Source organism: Pseudorca crassidens, chromosome 2, assembly GCF_039906515.1.
Source record: "Pseudorca crassidens isolate mPseCra1 chromosome 2, mPseCra1.hap1, whole genome shotgun sequence".
Taxonomy (NCBI): Eukaryota; Metazoa; Chordata; class Mammalia; order Artiodactyla; family Delphinidae; genus Pseudorca; species Pseudorca crassidens.
In genome coordinates this window covers 47,783,711-47,806,155 of record NC_090297.1, presented here as the reverse complement: position 1 = coordinate 47,806,155, position 22,445 = coordinate 47,783,711, and the positions used below count along the sequence as shown (strand labels likewise).

General features: G+C 45.4%; 1 protein-coding gene across 2 annotated transcripts in view; it reads right to left on the bottom strand.

The window, feature by feature from the left end:
• Positions 1-337: 337 nt before the first annotated feature.
• C8A (complement C8 alpha chain) overlaps positions 338-22,445 on the bottom strand; it is a 65,409-nt gene continuing 43,301 nt past the window's right edge. For both annotated transcript variants that reach the window (XM_067726311.1, XM_067726312.1), the window contains 4 exons: positions 10,274-10,405; positions 8,982-9,139; positions 4,442-4,664; positions 338-755 (listed from right to left, as the gene is read on the bottom strand). In XM_067726311.1, the coding sequence (XP_067582412.1) occupies positions 604-755; positions 4,442-4,664; positions 8,982-9,139; positions 10,274-10,405 (665 nt within the window). In that variant the 3' untranslated portion in view covers positions 338-603. The remainder of the gene's footprint in view (positions 756-4,441; positions 4,665-8,981; positions 9,140-10,273; positions 10,406-22,445) is intronic.

Here is a 22,445-nt window from a genome sequence, read left to right as displayed (position 1 = left end):
ATTAGTGTGCCAGTTATTTAATTGGGAGAACGGTGATATTTGTGATAAGAACTCAAGCAAACAAGAGAGATTAATTGAAGGAATACGAGAATATGTTGAGTCCCAGTGAAGGAAAAGTGAAGGAACTCAAGGCAATCTTTAATTTTTCTCCTTGTTTCAGTATGTCTGCTTATCTTACAAACTAATAATCGTTTTCTACAAATGAGCAAATATTGTTATCAAATAACTGAGATCGTTCTCACGGTACTTTGTTTTGTTGGCTACGGATAGTTTCAAGAGCGTCTGCCTGCCTTATGCCTCTACCATCCTATAAGTTCCTCTAAGACATGAATCGAGATTTCTTCTTTTCTTTCTTCTTTCTTTTATTTATTTATTTTTTAGATGATCCAAAGCTCTATGAGCCATTAACACTCAACACCCAATTGTGACTGAGTTTTGTGGGTAATAGAACAGTTGGTTGTTGATGGCATGGCCTGGTCCAGGACAAAGAAGAAGTCCATGTTGATTGGCGTCTTCTGTCAGCTGAGTGAAGTCGGTCGGTATCCAGTGGTCAGCTCAGGCAGTGACATCCGCTGCCTCAGCTGCAGCCTGTGCCCAGAGCTCTCAGCATGCCTGGGTTTGCACTCTGTGGCCCGGACACAAGGTACCTCCGTTCTGGGGTGCAGGATTGTTACACTCTCTCCTCCTTTCCCGGGTGCCCGATTTGCAAGCAGACCATGAGCTCCAGCAGCCCCAGTGACCATCCGCCTTGTCTCCTGCATGGATAATTTCCCAGGGCACAAGGAGGTTAGCATACAAGCGGCAGCTTGGCTGGTTGAGTGAGGCCCATGCCGCTGCCCTAGAGTGGTCTGCAATCTCTCCTTGGGGAAATGCCTCCGCGTAGCCAACCCAGACCTCTGTGCTCACTGCCTCGCACTTAATTTGAAACTCTGGATGGAGTGAGAAGAGGCCGCTGGGAGCCCATCTCATGAAATTAGAACCTGCGGTTCCACAGAAGATGGATAGCGGAGGGAGGCAGGGAGGCGTGCATCTCTGGAAGAATGACGCTGAGCCAGTGGTGAGTGTACAGACAGGGAACTCACCCCAGCTGGAGCTTCACAAAGGCCAGCCAGACACCCTATGCAAAGGATAGCTGGGCTTTTAAATGAAGGTTTGCAAATCAACCCCACTCAGACTCCAACGATGGGGCCACGGTGGGTGACAGATGCTCTGCACAGAGTATCAGAACACATGCACTGACCATGGGCTGTCTCTAGAAATCCAGTTGATACAATCCCTCTAGCCTGGGGCTGCTGCCTCCTACTGACTCTGTGCCTTTGGACCATCCCATCTCCTCTCTCAGCCTGAGCTTTCACCTCTGTAAAGGAAAAGGGTGGACTGATCCAGTAGGGTTTTCCATCATTATTTTTTTCATTACTGTTTTTTTTTTTTCTTAAATGAAATCTTCTTATGTGGGCCCCAGCATGGAAGTCAGATGAAAGTGAAGCTGTTCTATTTGAAGGTGGGTGTCTATCAGGTTTGCCCTGCTCCTCTGGGGCAGCCCCTAGGAGACCCCAAGGTTCCTCAGATCTCAGTGTGAATATCATTGGATTAGATTATCTTCAAGTCCCTTCCAGCTCTGTCATTACACTCCCTGGTGGGGCAGCCACAGAGGGGTTCTCTATTTCTCCCACCTCTGTGGCTCAGTCCCCACAGGCAAAGATTTGCGGGGAAAATCCCTCGGGACCTACGACAATGGGTCTCCATGGTGGCTGACTCCCCCACCTTAGACTTCCTTGTCAGATCCATCTCTGTCTGGCTGAAAGTTTAGTCTGATAGTCCCAAGGCCACCTGAGGTCCATACCCCTCGGGCATGGAACAAGGTTAATGGAACACCCGGGAGCTGCCTGCAGCTGACTGTAGTCATGCAGGAGAAATGGGACTGTGAGGACGACCCAGCCCTCTGCGCCCTGCCACCCCCCTTGATCATTGACATTGTGTCCCCCTTCTCCAGTGCCCATCATGTGTACATATGACTTAGCATGGCCACCACCAAGCCCAGCACTGGATCATTGGAGAGGCACCTCTAGGTAGTCCACACTCCCTGTTCACTTTGCTCTATGCTGTGTGAACAGGGATCCAAGCAAGTCACTGGCTCTGAGGGCCCTTGACATGCTCTAATTCTAATTACCCAGGCAGAGCTCATGTCTGTCCCTTTAAGCCAGGTCAGCCCGATAACCAGGACCTGGGCCATACCCTCCCTCTCCACTCCCCAAAATGATAGTCAGTGCAATCATCTCAGACCCTCTACCCCCATTCCCCAAATTTCCAGACTCTTAGGATGTCAATTGGTAGAATGTAACAGTTAAGAGCTTGGGTTCTAACATCAGACCACCTGGGTCCAAATCCTGGCTTTGACGCTCCCCAGCTAGATGACTCAGCGGGTTATCTCCCCTTCCTCCTGCCCCTGTGTCCTCATCTGTGAATTGGGGAGATAATAGTATTGATATTTATCTCATCACATTCTTGGGGGAATAAAGGAGTTCGTGCCCATAAAGTGTTGCAACAGTGCCTGGTACAGAATTTGTTGTTCTTTCTGTTCATTGACCTTTGGTCCCTCTAGAAAGTTGCCTGGCCAATGAGGCAAATGGGGCTGAAACCCAGTCCAAACTCTGCTTGAAAAGTCAAGAAATCCCTGGGTCTGGAGCTGGGCAGTATCAACCCCGAGTGGTTTTCTTTGTTCCTCCCAATGTACCCACCTAACAGGCAGTTCCTTTTTTCAATTCACATGAGGAAACTGTACCAGGCTTGGCCCTGGTCATTGTTCTGCTTGGTTTTTGTTCTCTGCATCCTCCTTCATAAGGACTCTGGAATTCACTCACCATCCTGGCTCACCCCTTTCAGAATTCCTCCTACAGGATACCAGGCATCTTTTTGGGACCCAATTTGTACTCCCTTCACCTCACAAAGGAGGGATTTAGATGTGGCCCCAACCCAGGACAGATCTTCTACCAATAGGGCTCTATCTTCTTCTTACTTATTAGAATTGAGCTCGCCACACAAGTTAGCTAGTTTAACCCTCAACGCAACCTGTGATGGAGGTACTGATATCATCCCCATTTTACAGGGGAGGCCCACCCAACATGCAAACTGGCAGCACTGGGATGTGAAGGCCTATTTGACACCAGAGCTATGCTATCCTGCCTCCCATTTAGAACGACTCTCCCAATGAGAAAATCTTAACCCACCGTCATCTCATTTTAAAATCAGCCTCCTATCCCATCTACACTGTGCTTCAGCTGTTTGTTTTCCAGACTTTTTTTTTCTTTACATTTTCTTCATCGCAGTTGCCAAATGAGATTGATTTATACATTGATTTGGTAGCCCATATTTTTGCCATCATTCTATGTACCAAGTATGCATGAAAATTGGAAGCTTAGGGATTAGAACATGCGTAGAGATTCTTGGAGCTCAAAGGGAAACATAGATGAGAAAGGCCTCAGAAAGAAGAAACAATTAACTGGTATCTCAGTAAGTTAGTGAAATAGCTGAGATTCACACCCAGGTCTCTAGACTTCTTCATCTTTAAGGGACATGGATTTCTAACCCTCGTTTGAGAACCTTCTTTTCTGATACCCGTTGGTTTGTGCTGCAGCTTAATATGTTTAAACGTTGAAACATTAAGCTTTATGTTACTTGCCCCAACCTTGTTTTTAGTCATGACTCCTTGTGCTATAATGACAACTTACTTATCCCTTGTAATGGGTTGTATTGTGTCCCCCAAAAGATAGGTTGAAGTTCAAACTCCATTACCTGTGAATGTTACCTTATTTGGATATAAGATCTTTGCAGATAAACTCAACTTAAGATGATGTCATGCTGGATCAGGATAGGTCCTGATCCAATGACTAGTATTCTTATAAGAGAGAAAACAGAGACGTAGAGTGGAGAACACCATGTGAAGACAGAGGCAGAGACTGGAATGGCGCACCTACAAGCCAAGGAATGTCGGGCATTGCTGACTCATGCCAGAGGCTAGGAGAGAGACCAGATTCTCCCACAGAGCCTCCAGAAGAAAGCCACCTAGCCAGTACACCTGGATTTGGGATTTCTAATCTCCAAAAGTGTGAGACAATACATTTCCATTGCTTTAAGCCACCCAGCTTTTGGTAATTTGTTATGGCAGCCCTAGGAAACGAATACATCCCTCCGGAAATGAATCCTGTTGTCCATATACACCTTGGTAAAAAACAGTCGTCATCTGAGAGGGTCCTAATGGCAAGGAGAAAGCATAAAACCCAGTAAATGTAGGGGGTCAGCCATAAAGCTCAGAATGTGGGTTCCTAGAGCAATGGGCAAGAGGGCATAGAACAGAGAGGCTGGGAACCCCAAAGGTCCCTTCTGTGCTGGCCCCTCTAAGCCGAGATAGGCTAGAACTTGAGTGAGGATGTGCGGGTCTTACCCTCTGACTCCATTTGCTCACAGGCAAGGCCCTGGCGACCCAGGGGGCACTGACATGTGCAGCTGGTACCATCGAGGATGGGCTTCCCGTTGTTGAAGCAGGGCCCACAGCGGCAGTCATTGAATTCCATCAGGTACTGGTCCAAGGCTCGCCGCAGGTTCTGACGCTTGGTCTCCAGAGGCCCCAGGTTCGTGTGCCGCAGTATCTCATGGATGGGCTGCAACTGTGGGCACAGAAAGAACAGAGGGCCCCTCCCTGGGCTCTGTCCAGCTTCCCAGAGCCCAAGAACTGGCCTTCAAGCTTCTGGAAGGCCTGCTACATGCCAGGCACAGAGCCAGACACTCAACTTTATCCAGTTGTATTGGATCCTGAATCCCCCAACCCATGGATGAAGAAGCAGAGGCTCAGAGTGTTTGAGTGACCAGCTCAGGACCACACAGTGGACCATGCTGAACACCAACCTACTTAACTTTGAAACCTGTGGTCCCAGAGGAAGACAAGAGCCCAGAAGCTATCTGTGCCAACTCATCTGCCCCCCTCCAGCACTTTTAGGAATCAGGAAGAGTATAAAGTATTTATATATTTGTGTGTGTGTGTGTGTGTGTGTGTATGTGTGTGTCTTTTATTGTCAACCTTCATTGCAGGAATTAGTAAAGTCCTTAATGCAGTTATGTTGCCACTGCTGAGCACCGCCCCTAATGGTGTGAATGTGGTGTTTGCCTGTGTGTATTTGAGGGTGTTGGGGGGATGATGGTGGCGGAGTCATTCACATATGCCCATTCGAGGCAGGACTGTAGTCTAGGGTTTCTTAACCTTGGCACTATTGCATTTCCTGCTGGACAATTCTTTGTTGACAGGGGCAGGCTGGCCTGTGCATTGTAGGGTGTTTACCAGCATCGCTGGCCTCTACGCACTAGATGCCAGTAGAACCTCCTAGTCGTGAAAACCAGAACTGTCTCCTGACACCAGATGTCCCCTTGGGCGGGGGTGTGGGGGAGTCAACCCCTGCTTGGCAAGTAGTAGATGTAGCAAAGAGCATTGACTCTGCAGCTAGAAAATCTGGCTTCAGGTCCCAGCTCTGTAATTGTAGCTGTGTGATCTCTGTCCCGTTACACATGAAGCCTTCCTTCCTCATCTGGAAAGTGAGAACAATAGTCCTACACTCCAGGTTTACTGTGAGGATTAAAGCTGAGAGATGGGGAAGACCTGTCACATAGTCAAAGCTAAATCAATGCTGCTCGCTTCCCAGCTGTGTGGCCCAGAACTCGTAACTTTCGCCCCCAAGCCTGAGCCCTGTTTTCTATAAAATGGGTATAATAACCTACTTCTTAGAATTCACGTGAGGATCTAAAAAAGTAATGAGTGTGAGATATCACTGCAAAGAGGAAGAACAGTATAAAATAAAGCACCATTTTTATTAGTTAGATGTGATGATAGTAAAAAAAAAAAGCCTATATTTTTCAAATTGCATGTATATATGGTTGTCTTCAGCATGCTTATAAGGCTATGTATTTTAACACATAACCATCAAATGAAATCTCTTTTCCAGATCTCTCATTTTGCAGGAGAGTAACCTGAGGCTCTGAGAGGGGAGGGATTTGCCAAGGTCACAGAGCCATTCAGAGATGGGACTGAGCCCCACTGGAGCAAACTCACTTCTCAAGAATCAGAGGTCAGTAGGGCACTCGCCATGCTTTGAATGGGTTCCTGGAGATGTGTACAGAAAGACCCATGGCAAACAAACCTTGACCTGTGGCCAGGGGGCTGTGCCTGAGGTCACCAGGCTGCTCTTGTCAGGACTGGCTGGGCCCCCAGCCAAGGGGAGAAGACCATTACTGGAAGTTCAGGGAATTTGGCCCCATTGTTAGGAAATCAGTACAGAAAGGGCTGCCCCGGTTAAAGATGACTCTTAGTTCCAGAGAAGGCCAGGACCAACGGGCAACTTCCCTTTGACCTTCCAGGGGAGGTCAGCACTCAGACCCCCATCTCTCCTTTCTCTTCCCCAAATCCTCATGCAGAGGATTGTGAAGGGCTGTGGAACTTAAAGAGGGAAGAGGGATGGAGAAATGATTCTTAAAATGTTAGAGCTTGAAAAGATATTGGCAACGGTCTCGTTCCCATTTTACAAATGAGAGGAAAGATTCAGAGAAGGCAAGTAGTGTGATATCAACACACTATAACATAACATATAACATATAATAATATATACCATAACAGCATCATCACACAGCATGATTCCTATATTCACTCAATCTAAGCACCTGCCATAAATAGGCACTGCTGAGCTCTGGAATAGGCAAATGAATAAGACTCCACTCCGAGCACCAGGTTCCAAATAACTCCCTAACTGGCTTCCTCTCCATGGCCATAGTCTGTCTGTCTGTCTCTCCTTCATCCTTCATACCTCTGTGAGCATTTTCCTTTCAAAGCACAGCTCTATCTGTGTCACTCCCCTGCTCTATGACCTGCCAACAGCCTCATGATTCGAAGCCAGCCTTCCAGGGGGCATCATGGGTTGCAAAGAGATCATGAACGTTAGCGTCAGTCAGTCTTGGCTCCAGTTGGGCTGTACCATTTCCCGGCTCTGAGATTTGGCCAGCTAACGCAACCTCCACAAACCTGCTTCCTCAACTGACATTTACTAAGTACTCACTTCTCTCTCCCTGACCTTGGGATGTAACATTTTATTATGCCCATATTACAGAGCAGAAAACGGGAGCTCAGAAAATGAAGTAACTCATCCAAGGTCACACATCAAAAAGGTGGCTGACCCATGAGCCAAACTATATCTTGTTCACCTCATGCCCAGGCTCTCCCAAAAGACAGAATTGGGTCTTCTCCAAGTCACGAATGTCAGTCTTCCCCTTGGAAGTTTTGCTCAAGGCAAACAAAGAGCTCACGTCTTGACCATGAAAGTTTATATGTTACTCCTGATAGCAATTTTACAGTTTTGCCCAAATCACTAATAGCTTGATGATAGCAATTTTTAGACCCTATGTGAATTACAGGTGTGTGAAAATGGTCCCTTAATGCATGGAGAAGAAATGCAATCAGGGTTAATCCATCTGACCTCTTTCTTCATAGAGAAGAGGGTGTTATAATAGATTTTTAGGTTTAACTGTTGGTATATATTTTAAGAGAAGGAATGTATCCACACCTGGAATTTTTAACTCTCTATAGAAAATGAGCAACGTCAGGGAAAATGGCCAAGAAAACAATAATATTTTATTTAAAAGCCCAAAATATAACTCTTTTTTCTAATGAACTACGCTTGCATATGAATTGAATAGTGTGACAATACTGGTAGAACAATCCACTTCCTTTGCAGTTTGAATACAATTTTACTTCCTTTGTGGGGTTAGAGATTTAAGGCAAGCTTTCTCAACTTTGGCACTGTTGACACTAGGGGCCAGATATTTCTTTGCTGTGGGCAGCTATCCTGTGGATTAGGGGATGTTTGGCAGCATCCCTGGCCTCTACCCACTAGATGCCAGTAGCATCTTCTCAGTTGTGACAATCAAAAATGTCCTCAGGGCTTCCCTGGTGGCGTAGTGGTTGAGAGTCCGCCTGCCGATGCAGGGGACACGGGTTCGTGCCCTGGTCCGGAAAGATCTCACGTGCCGCAGAGCGGCTGGGCCCGTGAGCCATGGCCGCTGAGCCTGCACGTCCGGAGCCTGTGCTCCGCAACGGGAGAGGCCACAGCAGTGAGAGGCCCGCGTACCGCAAAAAAAAAAAAAAAAAAAATGTCTTCAGACATTGCCAAATGTCTCCTAGGGGAGCAAAATTGACCCCGGTGGCTGGGAACCATGGCTTTAAGGCAGGTGCTAGGTTACAGGGAAGAGAGAACTGGACATTAAGTCCAAAGGTCTGGGATCCAGGTACTGCCACATATGAGCTCTGTGACCTGAAACGATTCACTTGATGACTTGGAGCCTCAGTTTCCTAATTTTTCGATGGGGAGAATCCCATCTGTGCCAGAGGTCATTGTGATGAGACCACGTAGAGCAGGGAGGGGCAGCAAACTATAGCTTGAAATCATACTCAGCCCACGCTTGTTTCTGTATGCCCTTTGAGCTAAGAATGATGTTTACATTTTTACAAGATTGCAAAAAAAAAAAAAAGTAGAAGAAGAACTTGTATGAAAGGGACTGTATGTGGCCCACAGAGCCTAAAATATTTACTATCTGGTCCTTTACAGAAAAAGTTTGCCAACTTCCAACTTAACAGATGTGATTTTTAAAGTCTTTTATGTATGTGAGTTGTTATTTTTCTAAGGTGGCTTAATCCCGAAGAAATTCTGGGACTACGAGTGTAAATCTAGGCCCTGGCCGGATAGTAAGCTTGTGATCCCAGCTCTCCTGTGGCCTGAGTCTAGAGTCACGTATCCCCGTAGTCAGACGGGGAAGGCCACCAGTTCAGCGTGCCGTTACATTTAATCTTGTTCTCTGATGGGCTTATAATAAGAAATATGAAATGATCTGGTCTGCTTCACTTTCATTCCTCGTGAACGTAGAGTTTCTTCAACTGCGAAAAGACTTACCTCAAAATCAATAACAACAGGGTTATACTTTAATGACCTCCCCCAGGAACGATATGTAATGATGCTCCTGTCATGTGTCAAGCCACCTGCCCAGCCAGGGCTGCCACCTTGCACCAGAGGAATGATGTCTTCCACACCCACTGTCTTGTTGTAATCGTCTGCCATCGAGAGAATAACCACATTAGCTCATTTCCTAAAACGCCAAGCTCTGCTAATGAGATTTGGAACAAAGTGTAAGTGCTCTCCTTAGAGCTGTCTCCCACCCTTCTACTTTGCTCGGTTAACTAGCAGGACAAGGCAGAAAAGAAGCACCGAGACTTGGAAACAGATCCATCCTTTGGATTAGAGCAGACGCTGGGAAGACAGCCCAACCCAACATGGAGGAGGGAGAAGATGGGAAAGTGGATGATGGCTCATTCATTCATTTATTCAAATATTTATGTCAGATGTTTACTTGGTGCCTGCTACATGCCAAATAAGTGCAATCGAATATTGTAAGTGCTGTAACAGATTTCTCTCTCAGTAGGGGTGCAGAGAGAGATGTGGTCAGATCTATAGTAGCAGTGGGGAGGTGGTCAGGAAAAAAGGTGAGTTATCTAGAAGAATGGATAAATCTTGGCAGGTAATTGGAAGGAGGAGGGAAGGGCATCAGAGAGAAGAAGGATTTGACTTAAGGCCCTGAGACATGAGTAGCCCAATGCAATGGGAGTAACTTGAACCTCATCTACTCATCCACTGTACTATAAACTATTTCGTCATCCCTGCATCCTCTGTGTCTCCCACCTGGAAAAAATTACTCAATACAGGTTGAATGAATGAATGAACACTCGTAGTGACCTGTGTGGGAGATGTTACAGAATATTCTTGTACAATCTTTCTCTAATAATTATTCTTTGGGCTTGGACTTGATAACCCATTTTTCTCTCTCAGCAAACTTGTTTCCTCCCTCGGGACTGTACCTGATGGGACTTTATCCAACAGTCGACTTTCCAAGTTCCATCTGCACATTCCTTTCAACCCAGCTCTTACTTAGATCTTTGTCTAGTGCTTGAAATCTAGGAGGGTGCACCATATGAAGTCAAGTATTTCTAAGGTGATCTCAGCCTATGCAGAATTCAAAATAAGCCCACTACAGGTCATTGGTTTGGGGTATTCAGCAGATGTGCAGTGTGACCATTGACTGAAATGGAATCAGTTGGTGGTGGTGGGGGGAATAGCGTACATGCCCCGATTTTGTGTCCAAGGGAAAATCTGGCTTCTCTTTTTTGGGAAGCCCATTACTAAATACTTGCCTATTTTGCCCCCTCCAAATTTTTTACAATCTTCTCCTGATAAACGTCCTCCAATTTGTGTTGTATCTGTGTACTCATAGTCGATGCCAAAAGAGCCTCCAAAGCATGTCTTGATATCATTGCTGGAAACACCTGCAACAGGGAGCAGAGAAACAGAATGCTGAGACGCTGAAAGACCATGAATATGTACAACCAGCTCATAGTAGTAGCTCACAGCTCACTAGCTCACAGTAGTAAAAGCTAGCTTGTATTTTGCAGTCTAAGAGGTCTGGGTTGAAGTCCCAGTTCTTTAACCCAGTTTCAGTGTTCTCTTCTGTCTGGTTCCAGTGCAAATATTCTTGAAATGAGAAGGAATATGTATTGCACACACTAGTTGGTGAAAAGTGCTTGTTCCCTTTCCTTTGCACATTCTCCACGGAGCCTCCTTGAGACAGTGATTCTATCTCATCCATCTCCATATACCCCTGTGCCTAGCACAGTGCCTGGCCCAAGATTGGCACCAATTTTGCATTTGCTGCCCCTTCCTCTCTCCTTTTTCACCATCTTTCTAAAGTCTACTCAAGCTCCAATTCAAATATCATTTCTTCCATGAAGCATTTTTGGATCAGAACACTTCCCTCTTTCTTCAGAGCTACCCATGTGCTTTGTTTAGGTCTGAATGATCATATGTGTCCCAGTTCTTTTTGCCCAGGTCCTCTTTGCACCCCAGAGAGGCCAGAGTGCTGTCAGAAGGTGGATAGATCTCCCTGGGGAGGCTGCTTGGCTTCTGGCCCCATGAGAACTGTGAGGCCTACATTAGTTGTCTCTGTCTCTATCTGAGGAGTTGCTGAGGAATCTGCATTTTGCAGATGAGGAACATAATTCTCAAAGGCATAACATCATTTTTCCCCGATCCCACAGCCTGTAGGTGAACAGAACTAGGTTTCCAACCCTTGGTCAGCTGGCAAGATAAGGCTACAAAAGCAGACTGGAGCAAGATATTGACCATTGCTGCAGAGTTCAGCTCCCTCAGTAGCTGAAGTCTTCTGAAGGTTGTGAACTGGAGTTTGCATTGGCAACATGTCATTACTTTTCACTGCAACTATACAATAATTATGACCAGTCAGTGTCTTATTCTGGCAACCACAAAGGAAAAATAATTTAGGTTGTAATTCAGTTAAGCTAAGGATTAGATTCAATATTTTTAAGGGAGTATCAGGCAGCAAGTTTACCTGCCAGCCTTTGCATGAAACTGCAGACTCTATGGGGTCAAGGACTGGCATCTTATTCACCACTCTCTTGTCAACCTAGCAGCACGATGTCTGCCATGGGGGAGGAGCTCAGTGAGTATTCTCAGAGTAAATGATTGATGAATGAGAAAAATGAGTGAATAAATGAATGCCAAGAGTCCTTTGGTAAGGGCTTCTAATGGAAAGAATCTTACAAGTCAGGAATCGTGAATTTAAGTCCCAGTCACTCAGATGAATGGATAAAGAAATTATTATAGATATAATTATATATAATTTTAATACATAATTATTATATGTAATATAAATAAATATATAATAATTATATATAACAAATATATAATTATTATATATACAATTGTGTGTATATATGTATATACTCTCTATATATCCCACATATATACCATATATATATATTCCACATATATACCCTATATATATATCGCATAGATCCCATTTATATATAAAATAATTATTCAGCCTTAAAACATAAAGAGATCCTGCCATTTGCGACAACATGGGTGAAACTCGAAGACATTATGCTAAGTGAAATAAGCCATACCCATAAGGAAAAAAAAAACGCCTGATCTTACTTATACGTGAACTCTACAAAAGTCCGATATATAGAAGCAGAGAGGAGAACGGTGGCTGCCCGGGGTGAGGAGGTGGGGGAAAAGGGGAGATGCTGCACAAACTTGTAGTTACGTAGGAGGAATAAGCCTAGAGATCTAATGGACAGCTTGATGTCTACAGTTAATATCAATAATATTGTACTGAATACTGGAAATTTGCCAAGGGAGTAGATTGCAGGTACTCTCGTCATACGCACGTAACGAGAGATATGTTAATTAGCTTGACTGTAATAATCATTTCACTTTATTTGTATCAAATCATCGTGCTATATACCTTAAATATATACACATTTTATTTTTCTTAAAAAGTAAAACAAAACGCGTCCCAGTCCCTGACACCCTGTATGAGCTTAGAAAAGGCCCATGATCTCACTGGGCCTCAGTTTCCCATTTATGGAGAGAAAGGGTTGGACTTGCTCGTCCTGAGTCCCCTTTCGGCTGCAGCCCTCTGTGCCTCTGTGCACAGCAGCTTCTGGATAACTCCGAGGTGAGAGTGCCTGGGAGAAGTGATGCTTTAAGCATCAGCACTCAGCGCCGAGCACAGGGTTTCTTCTGCCATTTCCGTTCAAGTACTTTTAATTTTTAGTGCACTACTAATTGAGGAAGATTTAGCATATTTAATTGTTTTGATTAAAAAACGCTTCAACCGTGATAAACAAAAGTGGATGAAAGGAATTCATGGGCAGAAGCCAGAGTGATTACTTAGGTGAGTGGTGTAGTGCTGCCCAATTAAAGTGACGGGCCGGGCCGATTAGTGGGGGCTGGAGGATGCCTGTGGAGTGATTATACTCATGAGGGGTCTGCAGACAGCCTGCCACGCGCTGCTTGGAGAAGAGAATTCCAGCTTGATCTCAGCAGCACGGCTTGACTGCAAAGGATCGCCTCCCGAGGACCCTGAAGGAGGGTACCAGCCAGCAAGGGGAGGTCTGTGACCTGAGAATCATACAGCATGAGGGCTAAATTATCCTTAGTCACCTACCCCATACTTCTTATGTTTACTTGTGATGCCCTTGGTTCATAAAGATTAATTATCTTGCCCAAAACCATATAGCTAAAAAGAACAGTGGAGCTGAGATTCAAACTCATCTTTCTTGCTTAGAAGAATTAGCTAATTCTATTTATTGCATCAGACTAAATTCTGCTGAAAAATTTAGTAAGCATCTACTATGTACCATCCCAGGCATACCGTGTGTTGGACAAGGTAGACACAGTGAGAATAAAACTGGTATGAATATGATGCAAATCTAAATTACAAGGTTCTGGCCTTGAGAAGCTAGCAGGTGTGGGGCAACATAGTAAATGGAGACGGATTTGGGTCCTGAGAGTTGCTTATTTCGTGGAAGACAATTTTTCCACGGATGGAGTGGGGGGATGGTTTCGGGATGATTCAAACGCATTACCTTTATTGTGCACTTTATTTCTATCATTATTACATTGTAATATATAATGAAATAATTACACAACTCACCATAATGCTGACAGGAGGCAGAGCTCAGGCAGTAATGCTAGTGATGGGGAACGGCTGTAAATACAGATGAAGCTTCAGTCCCTCGCCCACCGCTCAGCTCCTGCTGTGCGGCCTGGTTCCTAACGGGCCATGGACCGCTACCAGTCCATGGCCCGGGAGTTGGGGATCCCTGGACTATAGGACCAGGTGGTGCTCTGCCAGGGCTCCACCCCATCCCATCAGCTCCTTAGAGTCAGCTTTGGACCAGATCAAACTGCCGTTTGTTTTAGACTTTCGTGCTCAGTAAACAGGAGTTGATGTTTGCCGAACCTGGCTACATATTGAGATCATCTGGAGGGCTTATTAAAAACACAGGTTCCTGAGCCCCACCTCTGTCAATTCTGATTCTGTATTTCTGAGTAATCAGCAATCTGTATTTTAAATAACTATCCCAGATGAAGCCTATGCAGTGCATCTGGGATGAGATACTGAGTACCACGGTCCTACAGAGAACCTCTGGTGGCCTGTCACAAAGCCGGCCTCCATACTAACCTAGTCGGTGCCTTTGTCAATGCCTTGGATATGGACTGAGCAGCCACGCTCACTGTATCTACCCAGAGGAAGAAAAAGAATCAGGGTCCAAAAAGCCCTCAAAGGGCTGATGGACAGACAGACCAAGCATAGCAAAATGGGACTCAGTTGGAAAAGTTGTAACATCCTGTCCTGGGGATAAAATACCAAGTGCATGAGCACAGTAAGGAAGAGAGCCAGCTTAGCCGGAGAACAAGAGAAAAGGCCCAAGGGTTTTAGATCACTTTCAGCTCCGGAGGGCAATGAAGCCAGGTGAAAATTATGATCAATAAAGTAAAGGCGGGGATAATCTCATTCCCTCTGCGCAGGTTAGAGAAACCCAGAACCTGGTGCCGAGTTCTGGGAGCCACACTTTTAAAAGGAAATAAGAAAACAGAACATTCACTGGACATCATCCAGCCTCTGAGAAGAAGGAAATCATGCCACGTGCAACAACGTGGATGAACCTGGCGGACATCATGCTAAGTGAAAGAAGCCAGTCACAGAAGGTCAAATACTGCATGATTCCACTTATATGAAGTATGTGAAGTAGCCGAACTCATGGAAGCAGAGCATAGAATTGTGGTTGCCGGGGGTTGGGGGAGGACGAGGAATTGCTAATCAACGGGCATAAAATCTCCACTATGCAAGATGAGTAAGTTCTGGAGATCTGCCAGAACATTGTCCCTATAGTGAAGGATTCGGTATTGTACCCTTAAACATTTGTCACAAGATTAGATCTCATGTTAAGTGTTTTTACCACAATAAGATTTAATAAAAGAAGAAAATGGGGAATGATTGAATGAGAATGAGCATGAGGGTGAACAAATGTAAAGCCAAATCCTTTGGGGAATGTTTGAGGGGATGCAGGATGTTTACCTGAACAAGAAAGGAGAGGTTTCTCTTTAAGAGAGGTCAGTAGGATTAGATTCAGCCCTCCAGAGGGTTGTCTTGAGGAAGAGGAATTAGGCTTGTTTGTGTGGTCACAAGGGCAAGAACTAGGACCAAAAGGGCAGATACTACAGGGAGATAGATTGAGGCTCAGCTTAAGGTAAATCACCGCAACACTCAGAGGCCAAGGAGATAGGAGTTGTTTCAGGAGGCAGTGAGCTCCCCGTATCTGGAGGGTCCCAAGCAGAAGTTAGCTGTTTGCCTGTGAGTAGAAGCATTTGCAGAATTCACGAGATGTCTTTTAAGAGCTCCTCTAAAGCCAAGATTCTGAAACTTTAAGAAACACACCGGAACACTTGAGGAGCATTTGAGATCACTTGGTTACGTCCTTAATGATTTCTTATTGTGTTCCAGGTATCTGGGAAGTGAAGAGGGCTAAGGGGAGTGTTTGCTGTCAGTGAGCTTACAGCCAAGTGTGGAGACATGGACAGGTAAGCTGATAGTTGTTGTACTGTGTGTTGAGGACTTTGAAAGAAGGCAGCAAGCTCGGGGCAATCTTCCTTAGGGGGTCAGAGGAAGGATACCAGAGGCAAGTGTGAAAGGATGAGTAGGGATTAGCCAGACAAAGTGGAGAACATTGAGAGCAAAGGGAGGCCACGTGAAGGCCTTGTGCCCCCAGCAGCAAGAGTCTGCTCAGAAAGGCCAACATGGTCTGAACTCCAGAGTGGAAAGGAAGGAGGTGCAAATCAGCCAGGGAAGTACTGGGAGACCCTTGGGGTCCTTCCCACTCTAGTGTGGTCCCCAGAGGAGCTGTTGTGCCCGCCTGGCAGGCCAGGAGCCCGGGGGACACGTCTCTGGCCACCATGTCTACTGCTTGTTTCACACCTGGTCTGGGCTGTGGTGCAGGTGTGAGAGCTGTCTTCACACCTCCGTGGAGATACTGCATCCATGTGGCTCTAAGGCAGAGCCAAGCAGCCTTATTTCTGAGGTGCCAGAATCAGCAAGTCTCTGCCGTTCCTCAGATGACAAGCATCAGGTGGAAAAGAGCAGGTGTGATGCATTATTTATCTCTGTGCAGCAAACAGATGCCATTTAGGTTGCTGCTGTGATCTGTGTGCTATGTTGCTTTGCTATGTTGGTTGCCCTCAAGGGAGAGGAAGAATCATATAGCCTATTTCATGCCATAACATTGGAAAAGATGATTGTTTAATCTGTGACTGGATGAGCTGGGAAGCGTTGGCTAACTTCCCTGCCCCCAGGTGCTTCTGTGTATCCATTAAAACACATGCTTCTCCACCTAGAAGGGGGGGATAGGGAGGGTGGGAGGGAGATTCAAGAGGGAGGGGATATGGGGATATACGTATACATATAACTGATTCACTTTGTTATACAGCAGAAACTAACTCAACATTGTAAAGCAATTATACTCCAATAAAAATGTTAAAAAAATGCATGTTTTTTCCCAACCACCTGAGAATAATAGTACAGGTACCTCTGTGCCTTTGCATGTGCTGTTCCCTCTGACTAGAAAGTTCCCTTACCTCCTTCACTGAGTTTCTCCCACTCAGCTCTAGAAAACATTCCCTCACTCACAAGGGCCCTATATCTGTGTCCCCACAGTATCCCTGTGTGTCCTTCATGGTATCCGCATGCTTCCCTATAGCACAGTATTTAGCACACTATAGTAATTGTCAATTTCTTGGTCTGTTCTTCCAATTATCCTGCAAACTTATGAAGTCATCTCTTGGGTTTGCAAGGCTCGGCATGTAACAAGCCCCCAGAAGTGCTCAGGGATGGGCTGATTCCAACCCATCTAGACAGTACCTCTAAAATGTTTTGAGAGTCACAGATCTTCTTTTGGGTGACAGTATAAATCATATCCTTGTAATATCTCATGCTTGATTAAGAGTTGATATTTTATAAAGCTCTTTCATCTGCATTATCTCATTGGAAGCTCACAATGGGGCTGGGAGGATTTACTCCTTTTGCAGGCAATCTGGGGTTGGAGAAGGCAGGAGCTGTGGTGGTTAAGTGTGTGAACTCTGGAGCCAGAGTTCTACCCTTCACTGGGAGTGTGGCTTTGGATGAGTGACCGAACCTCTTTGTGCCTCATGTTCCCCATTTGAAAATGGAGATGAAAATGGTTTCTATACATGAATCTCTAAAACTGGTGTCTGGTACAATTAAGTGTTCAACAAATCTTATTAGTTGTTGCTATGATTGTTAGGTAACTTGCCCAAAGTTCCATGACTAACAAGCCAGGAATCGGGGTTTGATGCCAGGTGCGCCGTATCCAAACTCGGGGCCCGCGCCATCTCATCAAGCCAGTCTTACTCTGCAGGAAACTGTTCATCATGGGCCATGAGTAGCAGTGGCCTCCCCAAACCCCTCATTCCACAAAGCAGCTCAGAAAAAGGAATCCATGCTCCCAATGGGCAATGCTGGGGCTGCGGTCTCAGGTCTCCCTCCACCTGATAAAGGGCTACCTTCAGGGACTCTGACCCGCTAGATGATTTTGGTCATGATGGGAGGCAGCAGTATAGCTGAGGGCCAGGCTGTGAAATGGAAACTGCCTGAGGTGGAAATTTCCATGCTCACTTACTGTCTGAACCTCCCTGTATCACAGTTATCTCATCTATGACATGGGGATTTTAACACTGTCTACCTCATAGGGTTGCTCTGAGGGTTAAATGAGTTAATCCATGCCATGTACAGTGCTTAGGATACTCCCTGGCTTGAAACTAGCAATAATGGTCAAGTATTACTATCATTACTGCTGCCAGAAAGGCCACAGCATCCCTAGACTGGGCTGTTGTTTCCTGATTCTGAACTGGAAAAATTGGAGAATACGGGAGGCTGAGGAGTCTGTGAACACCAATTTTCTTAATCAACTTCTCTGCAGGATAAACTGTTCTATTAACTGAGAGGGAGTGAATGAAGAAGATGGAGGGAACAATGTCCACATCATGTGCTGGGCAAAGATTTTCCAGGCGTTATTTAATATTCACACATCGTTCCACAGCAAGTACAATTATTCCCATTTTAGAGATGAGCAAATCAAGGCTTAGGTAGTTTCAGTCACTTGCCCAAAACGATACAATAAGTAAATAGTAGAATGGGATTGAACCAAGGTCTGTGTCCAAAGCCCATTTTCTTCTTGCCACATTATATCAGTTGGGGAGAGGGAGCTAAGGGTGGTCCTGGGAGTAATTTTGACATTATCACACCTTTTTCTCCTTTCAGGCTGAGGCTGTTTTCAGTGATAGAGGTGGAAAGTCAAAATCAGGACAAATTCAGGAGGAGGGTGCTGAGAGTCTCAGTTCCATGTGTATGCAAGTGACTTAAGGGGGGTGGGGACAGAGCCAAGACACCAGGAGTCTGTCAGTCATTCAATACCATCCATCGCCGCGAAGCCTGGTTGTCATGGTAACTGGGGTAAAGCCTGGAGCTTGTTAGAATCTAGTGCCTGTCTGTTCAGGATAATTGGTTGGTTAGCAGACACAGCAAAAGACATTTTGGGCCAGCCCAGACTACTTAGCCATGAGTATAAGACTCTTCACAATCAGGTTCCTGCCCACCTCACCATCCTCACTGTTCAGTCCAGCTGAGACTGTTTAGAAATCCACCCTTGATTCTTCAGAGTGTAAGAGAAGCTCCAGAGGACGCCCAGCACCTATGGGTTTAGATTCTGAACCAGCCCTGCCAGAAAGACACTGAGCCTCTACTGTGAGTCAGCCTCAGCCTGTGGACAAAACTCCAGAAACACATCATTCACAAGATGCACTATGGAAACAGGCAGTTGTAATAGTGTGATATACAGAGAGCTGTGTCCTGGGTACACGGAAGTATTGGGTCAGCCAAAAGGTACGTTCGAGTTTTTCCATAAGATGTTATGGAAAAACCCAAATGAAATTTTTGGCCGACCCAATACCTAAGACATGTTCCCAACCTGGAACTGGGGAGACAGAAAGACTGTCTGGAAAACCCTGTTTAAGCAGAGACCAAAGATGAATAAGCATTAGGCAGGTGAAGAAGAGAGGGTGGGGAGGAGAGGGGAGCAGTGTTCTAGGTAGAAGGAACAGCAGCAAGAAGAAAGTGAGTATGATTAAGTCAAGGGACCAGCATTTAGCTCAGTACAGCCTAGCCCCGCAGTAAGCAGTGGGCTGGAGGGTAGAGCAGGGCCAGTGCACGCTCCCTTGAAGGCTGCGCATCTGGTCCGGTGGCAGGGACCCTCCTGTCTCAATGTTCACCTTTGCGTGGCTCGAGCAGCTTGCCGTTCTGCAGCTTGTCATCCTCTCTGTGGCTCCCTGGAGGCCAACACTGACTCCGTTTCCAGGTTACTGATATCAGCACTCGTCCTGCCATAACCCAGCCACTGGATTGTTCTCACGTATGCACCGGCCTCAGGGGCAAGCCCTCTACAAAGAGTCTGGCCTTTGGGTGAATCACTCATCTCCTACTACTGACCCTCACCACTTGCTGCTTCAGCCACTCCCATGCAACTCTCTCCTCTTAGAAAGCTCCAGCTGCGTTCTCCACCAGGCAAGCTCCCATTCCTACTAACGTCAGAAGATCAGGTGTGAATGTCTCTGGAGTCTAGAAAATGGGAGGGGAAGAAAGGGTGGGTTGCTCCCTCCTTTGTGCTTCTACTGTATTTATTTCTAGTCAAGCATTTATCGCATTGTATTATTCTTAGCCCCCAACTGACTGCACATTTCTCCAGGATGGGAATCTGTGTGTTTCACTCCTGTGTCCCTGGAAATCATAGGTTCTCTCTGAGTATTTACTAGGTGAGTGGATGGATGGATGGATGGGTGGAGATTAGATTATGAGAAGGGTTTTCCTCGGAGATTGTTTCCTGCCTGCTACTTTGGGTAAGAAGGGAAAATGCTCTGCTTAGAACCTTCCTGAAAGGGAATTGTCAGCAAACAACATCAATAATATATAAATGTGATGGAATGTATGAAAAATTTGAGGGACTTAATTTATACACCCATCTCATCCCAGTTACTGTCCATACACAGCTTAATCATCTGGGCTGCCTTTGTCTCATTCTACTAAAGGAATAGAAAACACATAGCTCAGGGGCCCTTAATCCCTGCTCAGACCCATTAGGAATCCACGACTCTCCAGAGTGTAAGGAAATCTCCAGAGGATGCCCAGGATTGATGGGCTTGGATTCTGAATTACCCCAGCCGGAAAGATACTGAGGCTCTACCATGGGTCAGCCTCTGCCTCGGCTAGACATCACTAATTGATCAGTTCTTTCCGCCTGAGCCCATATCTGGTGTCACGGTCCTCAACTCAGTGGTCCCGGTAGCATTTGCTATTGAAACCACCTGCCATTGGTGGCTTAGATACATTTTCTGGCCTATAGGTCTTTAAGTTTCGCTTTATTGAGTGCCTTGGGTGCCAGCACACCATGCTTGTTCTTGGCTCTGTGAATGTACCTAAGCTTCGGAACAGACCGTCACAAGCTGGTCAGTTTAACCTTTAACAGTTCTCTGTGACAATTCCCAGTCAAGGGTCAAGCTGACCCAATATTGCCCTTAGGAGTGAATATTGAGTATAATACTCCGTTAGGTATTTTTAAAACCTGATTTATCCACTTTCAAAGCTATCACAAGCAGTTTAATAGTTTTTTTAAAAAAGAAAATAAGTGAAATAAATATCCAGGGGTACCACAAGAAGCACTGAAGTTGGAATTAGAAATCCTCATTTCAAACCTTACTCTGCTTCTAACCAGTGGTGTCACCTTGGATGTGTCATTTATCTTTCAGTGCCTGGTTTTCATCATTTGTAAAATGGGTACAGCCATAAAACACAGCTCAAAGCATTGCCAGGAAGCTTAAATGGAATGAGATGCATGTAAGAACTCAGTATGCCGCCTGCCACAGAGTTAGAACTCAGTGAATGCTTGTTTTTTTCATCTTCATTTAGATAAGCTGTTTCATTACATGAGACTTCACACACCTACCTTGGCAGTTATTACTCACATCTGCCTCTACCTTTCCCCCTTGACCACCTTCCTGTGATGGTTAATTTTATGTGTCAGTTTGACTGGGCCAGGGTGTCCAGATACTTGGTCAACATTATTCTGGGTGTTCCTGTGAGGGTGTTTTTGGATGAGATTAACATTTAAATCGGTAACCTGAGCAAAGCAGATTGCCCTCCCTAAAGTGGGTGGACCTCATTCAACCAGCAGAAGTTCTGAATAGACAGAAATCTTACCGTCCCCCGCGTAAGAGAGGATTCTTCCTGCCTGACTGCCTTGAGCTGGAAAATTGGCTTTTTTCTTGCCTTCGGACTCACACTAAAACGTCAGCTCTTTCTGGGTCTCAAGCCTGCCAACCTTCAGACTGGGACTACACCCTCAGCTCCCCTGATTCTCAGGCCTTCGAAATCAGACTGGAGCTAAACCATCAACTCCCCTGGGTCCACAGCTTGCCAAATGCAGATCTTGGGACTTGTCAGGCTCCACAGTTATGTGAGCTAATTTTTTTTAATAATAAATCTCTTTACATATATATGTAAAGTGTATGGAGAACCCCAGCTAATATACTTCCTAATGCCTTCATTATGGCTATTGATGATTTTCCCTTTATTTAAAGTGATTAGATACATGTCCACAGTCCGTGGAGCACACTGGGTTCAGACAGTGTGTCTAATGCGTTTTTGACTACCCCCAAAAGTAAGCAATACATTTTAGATCATGACCCAGCCCACTGACATCCAGCTGAAATAAGTTGCAATACTTAACCATGCTTTGTGTGATGCTCTCTGAGGATTTCCCTCTTAGTGTATTCTATTTCATTTTGTTGAATGCTGGTCATGACCCACTAAATTTCTCTTACAATCTGCTAATGGACTGTGGCCGGCAGTTTGAAAAATCCTAGGTAAAACATCTCTGAGGCATTACAGCGTGTTGGTTTACATCACAGGTTCTCACGTGGACGTCTGGCTCCACCCATAACAACAAGATGACCTCGACCTTGCACAAGTTATTTAACATTGCTGAGTTTCAGTTCTTCATTTGTAAATTGGGGATTATAGTATCCTCTTCCCCAGTCTTTCCTGAGGATTAAATGAGATAGTGCATTTAAAGTGCCTAACTCAGTGTCTGCCACATAATGAAATGTTCATTAACTGTTGGCCATCTTACCAGTGCTGCTAGAGTCTAAGCCCCTGGAATATAGTATCAGAATGAATGACAGAAGTGTGGGGAAATGGTGTGGGACAATACACAAGCTCTACATCAGAAGACCTTAGTTAAAAACTAACTGAATCATGTTGAGCCATTTACTTTGGGGCTTTGGACCTCAGCTTTCTCTCTATAAAATTGGGAAAAATAATAATATAATTCCTCAGAAGCTATTATGAAGATCATCTTCAATACCAGATGTGAA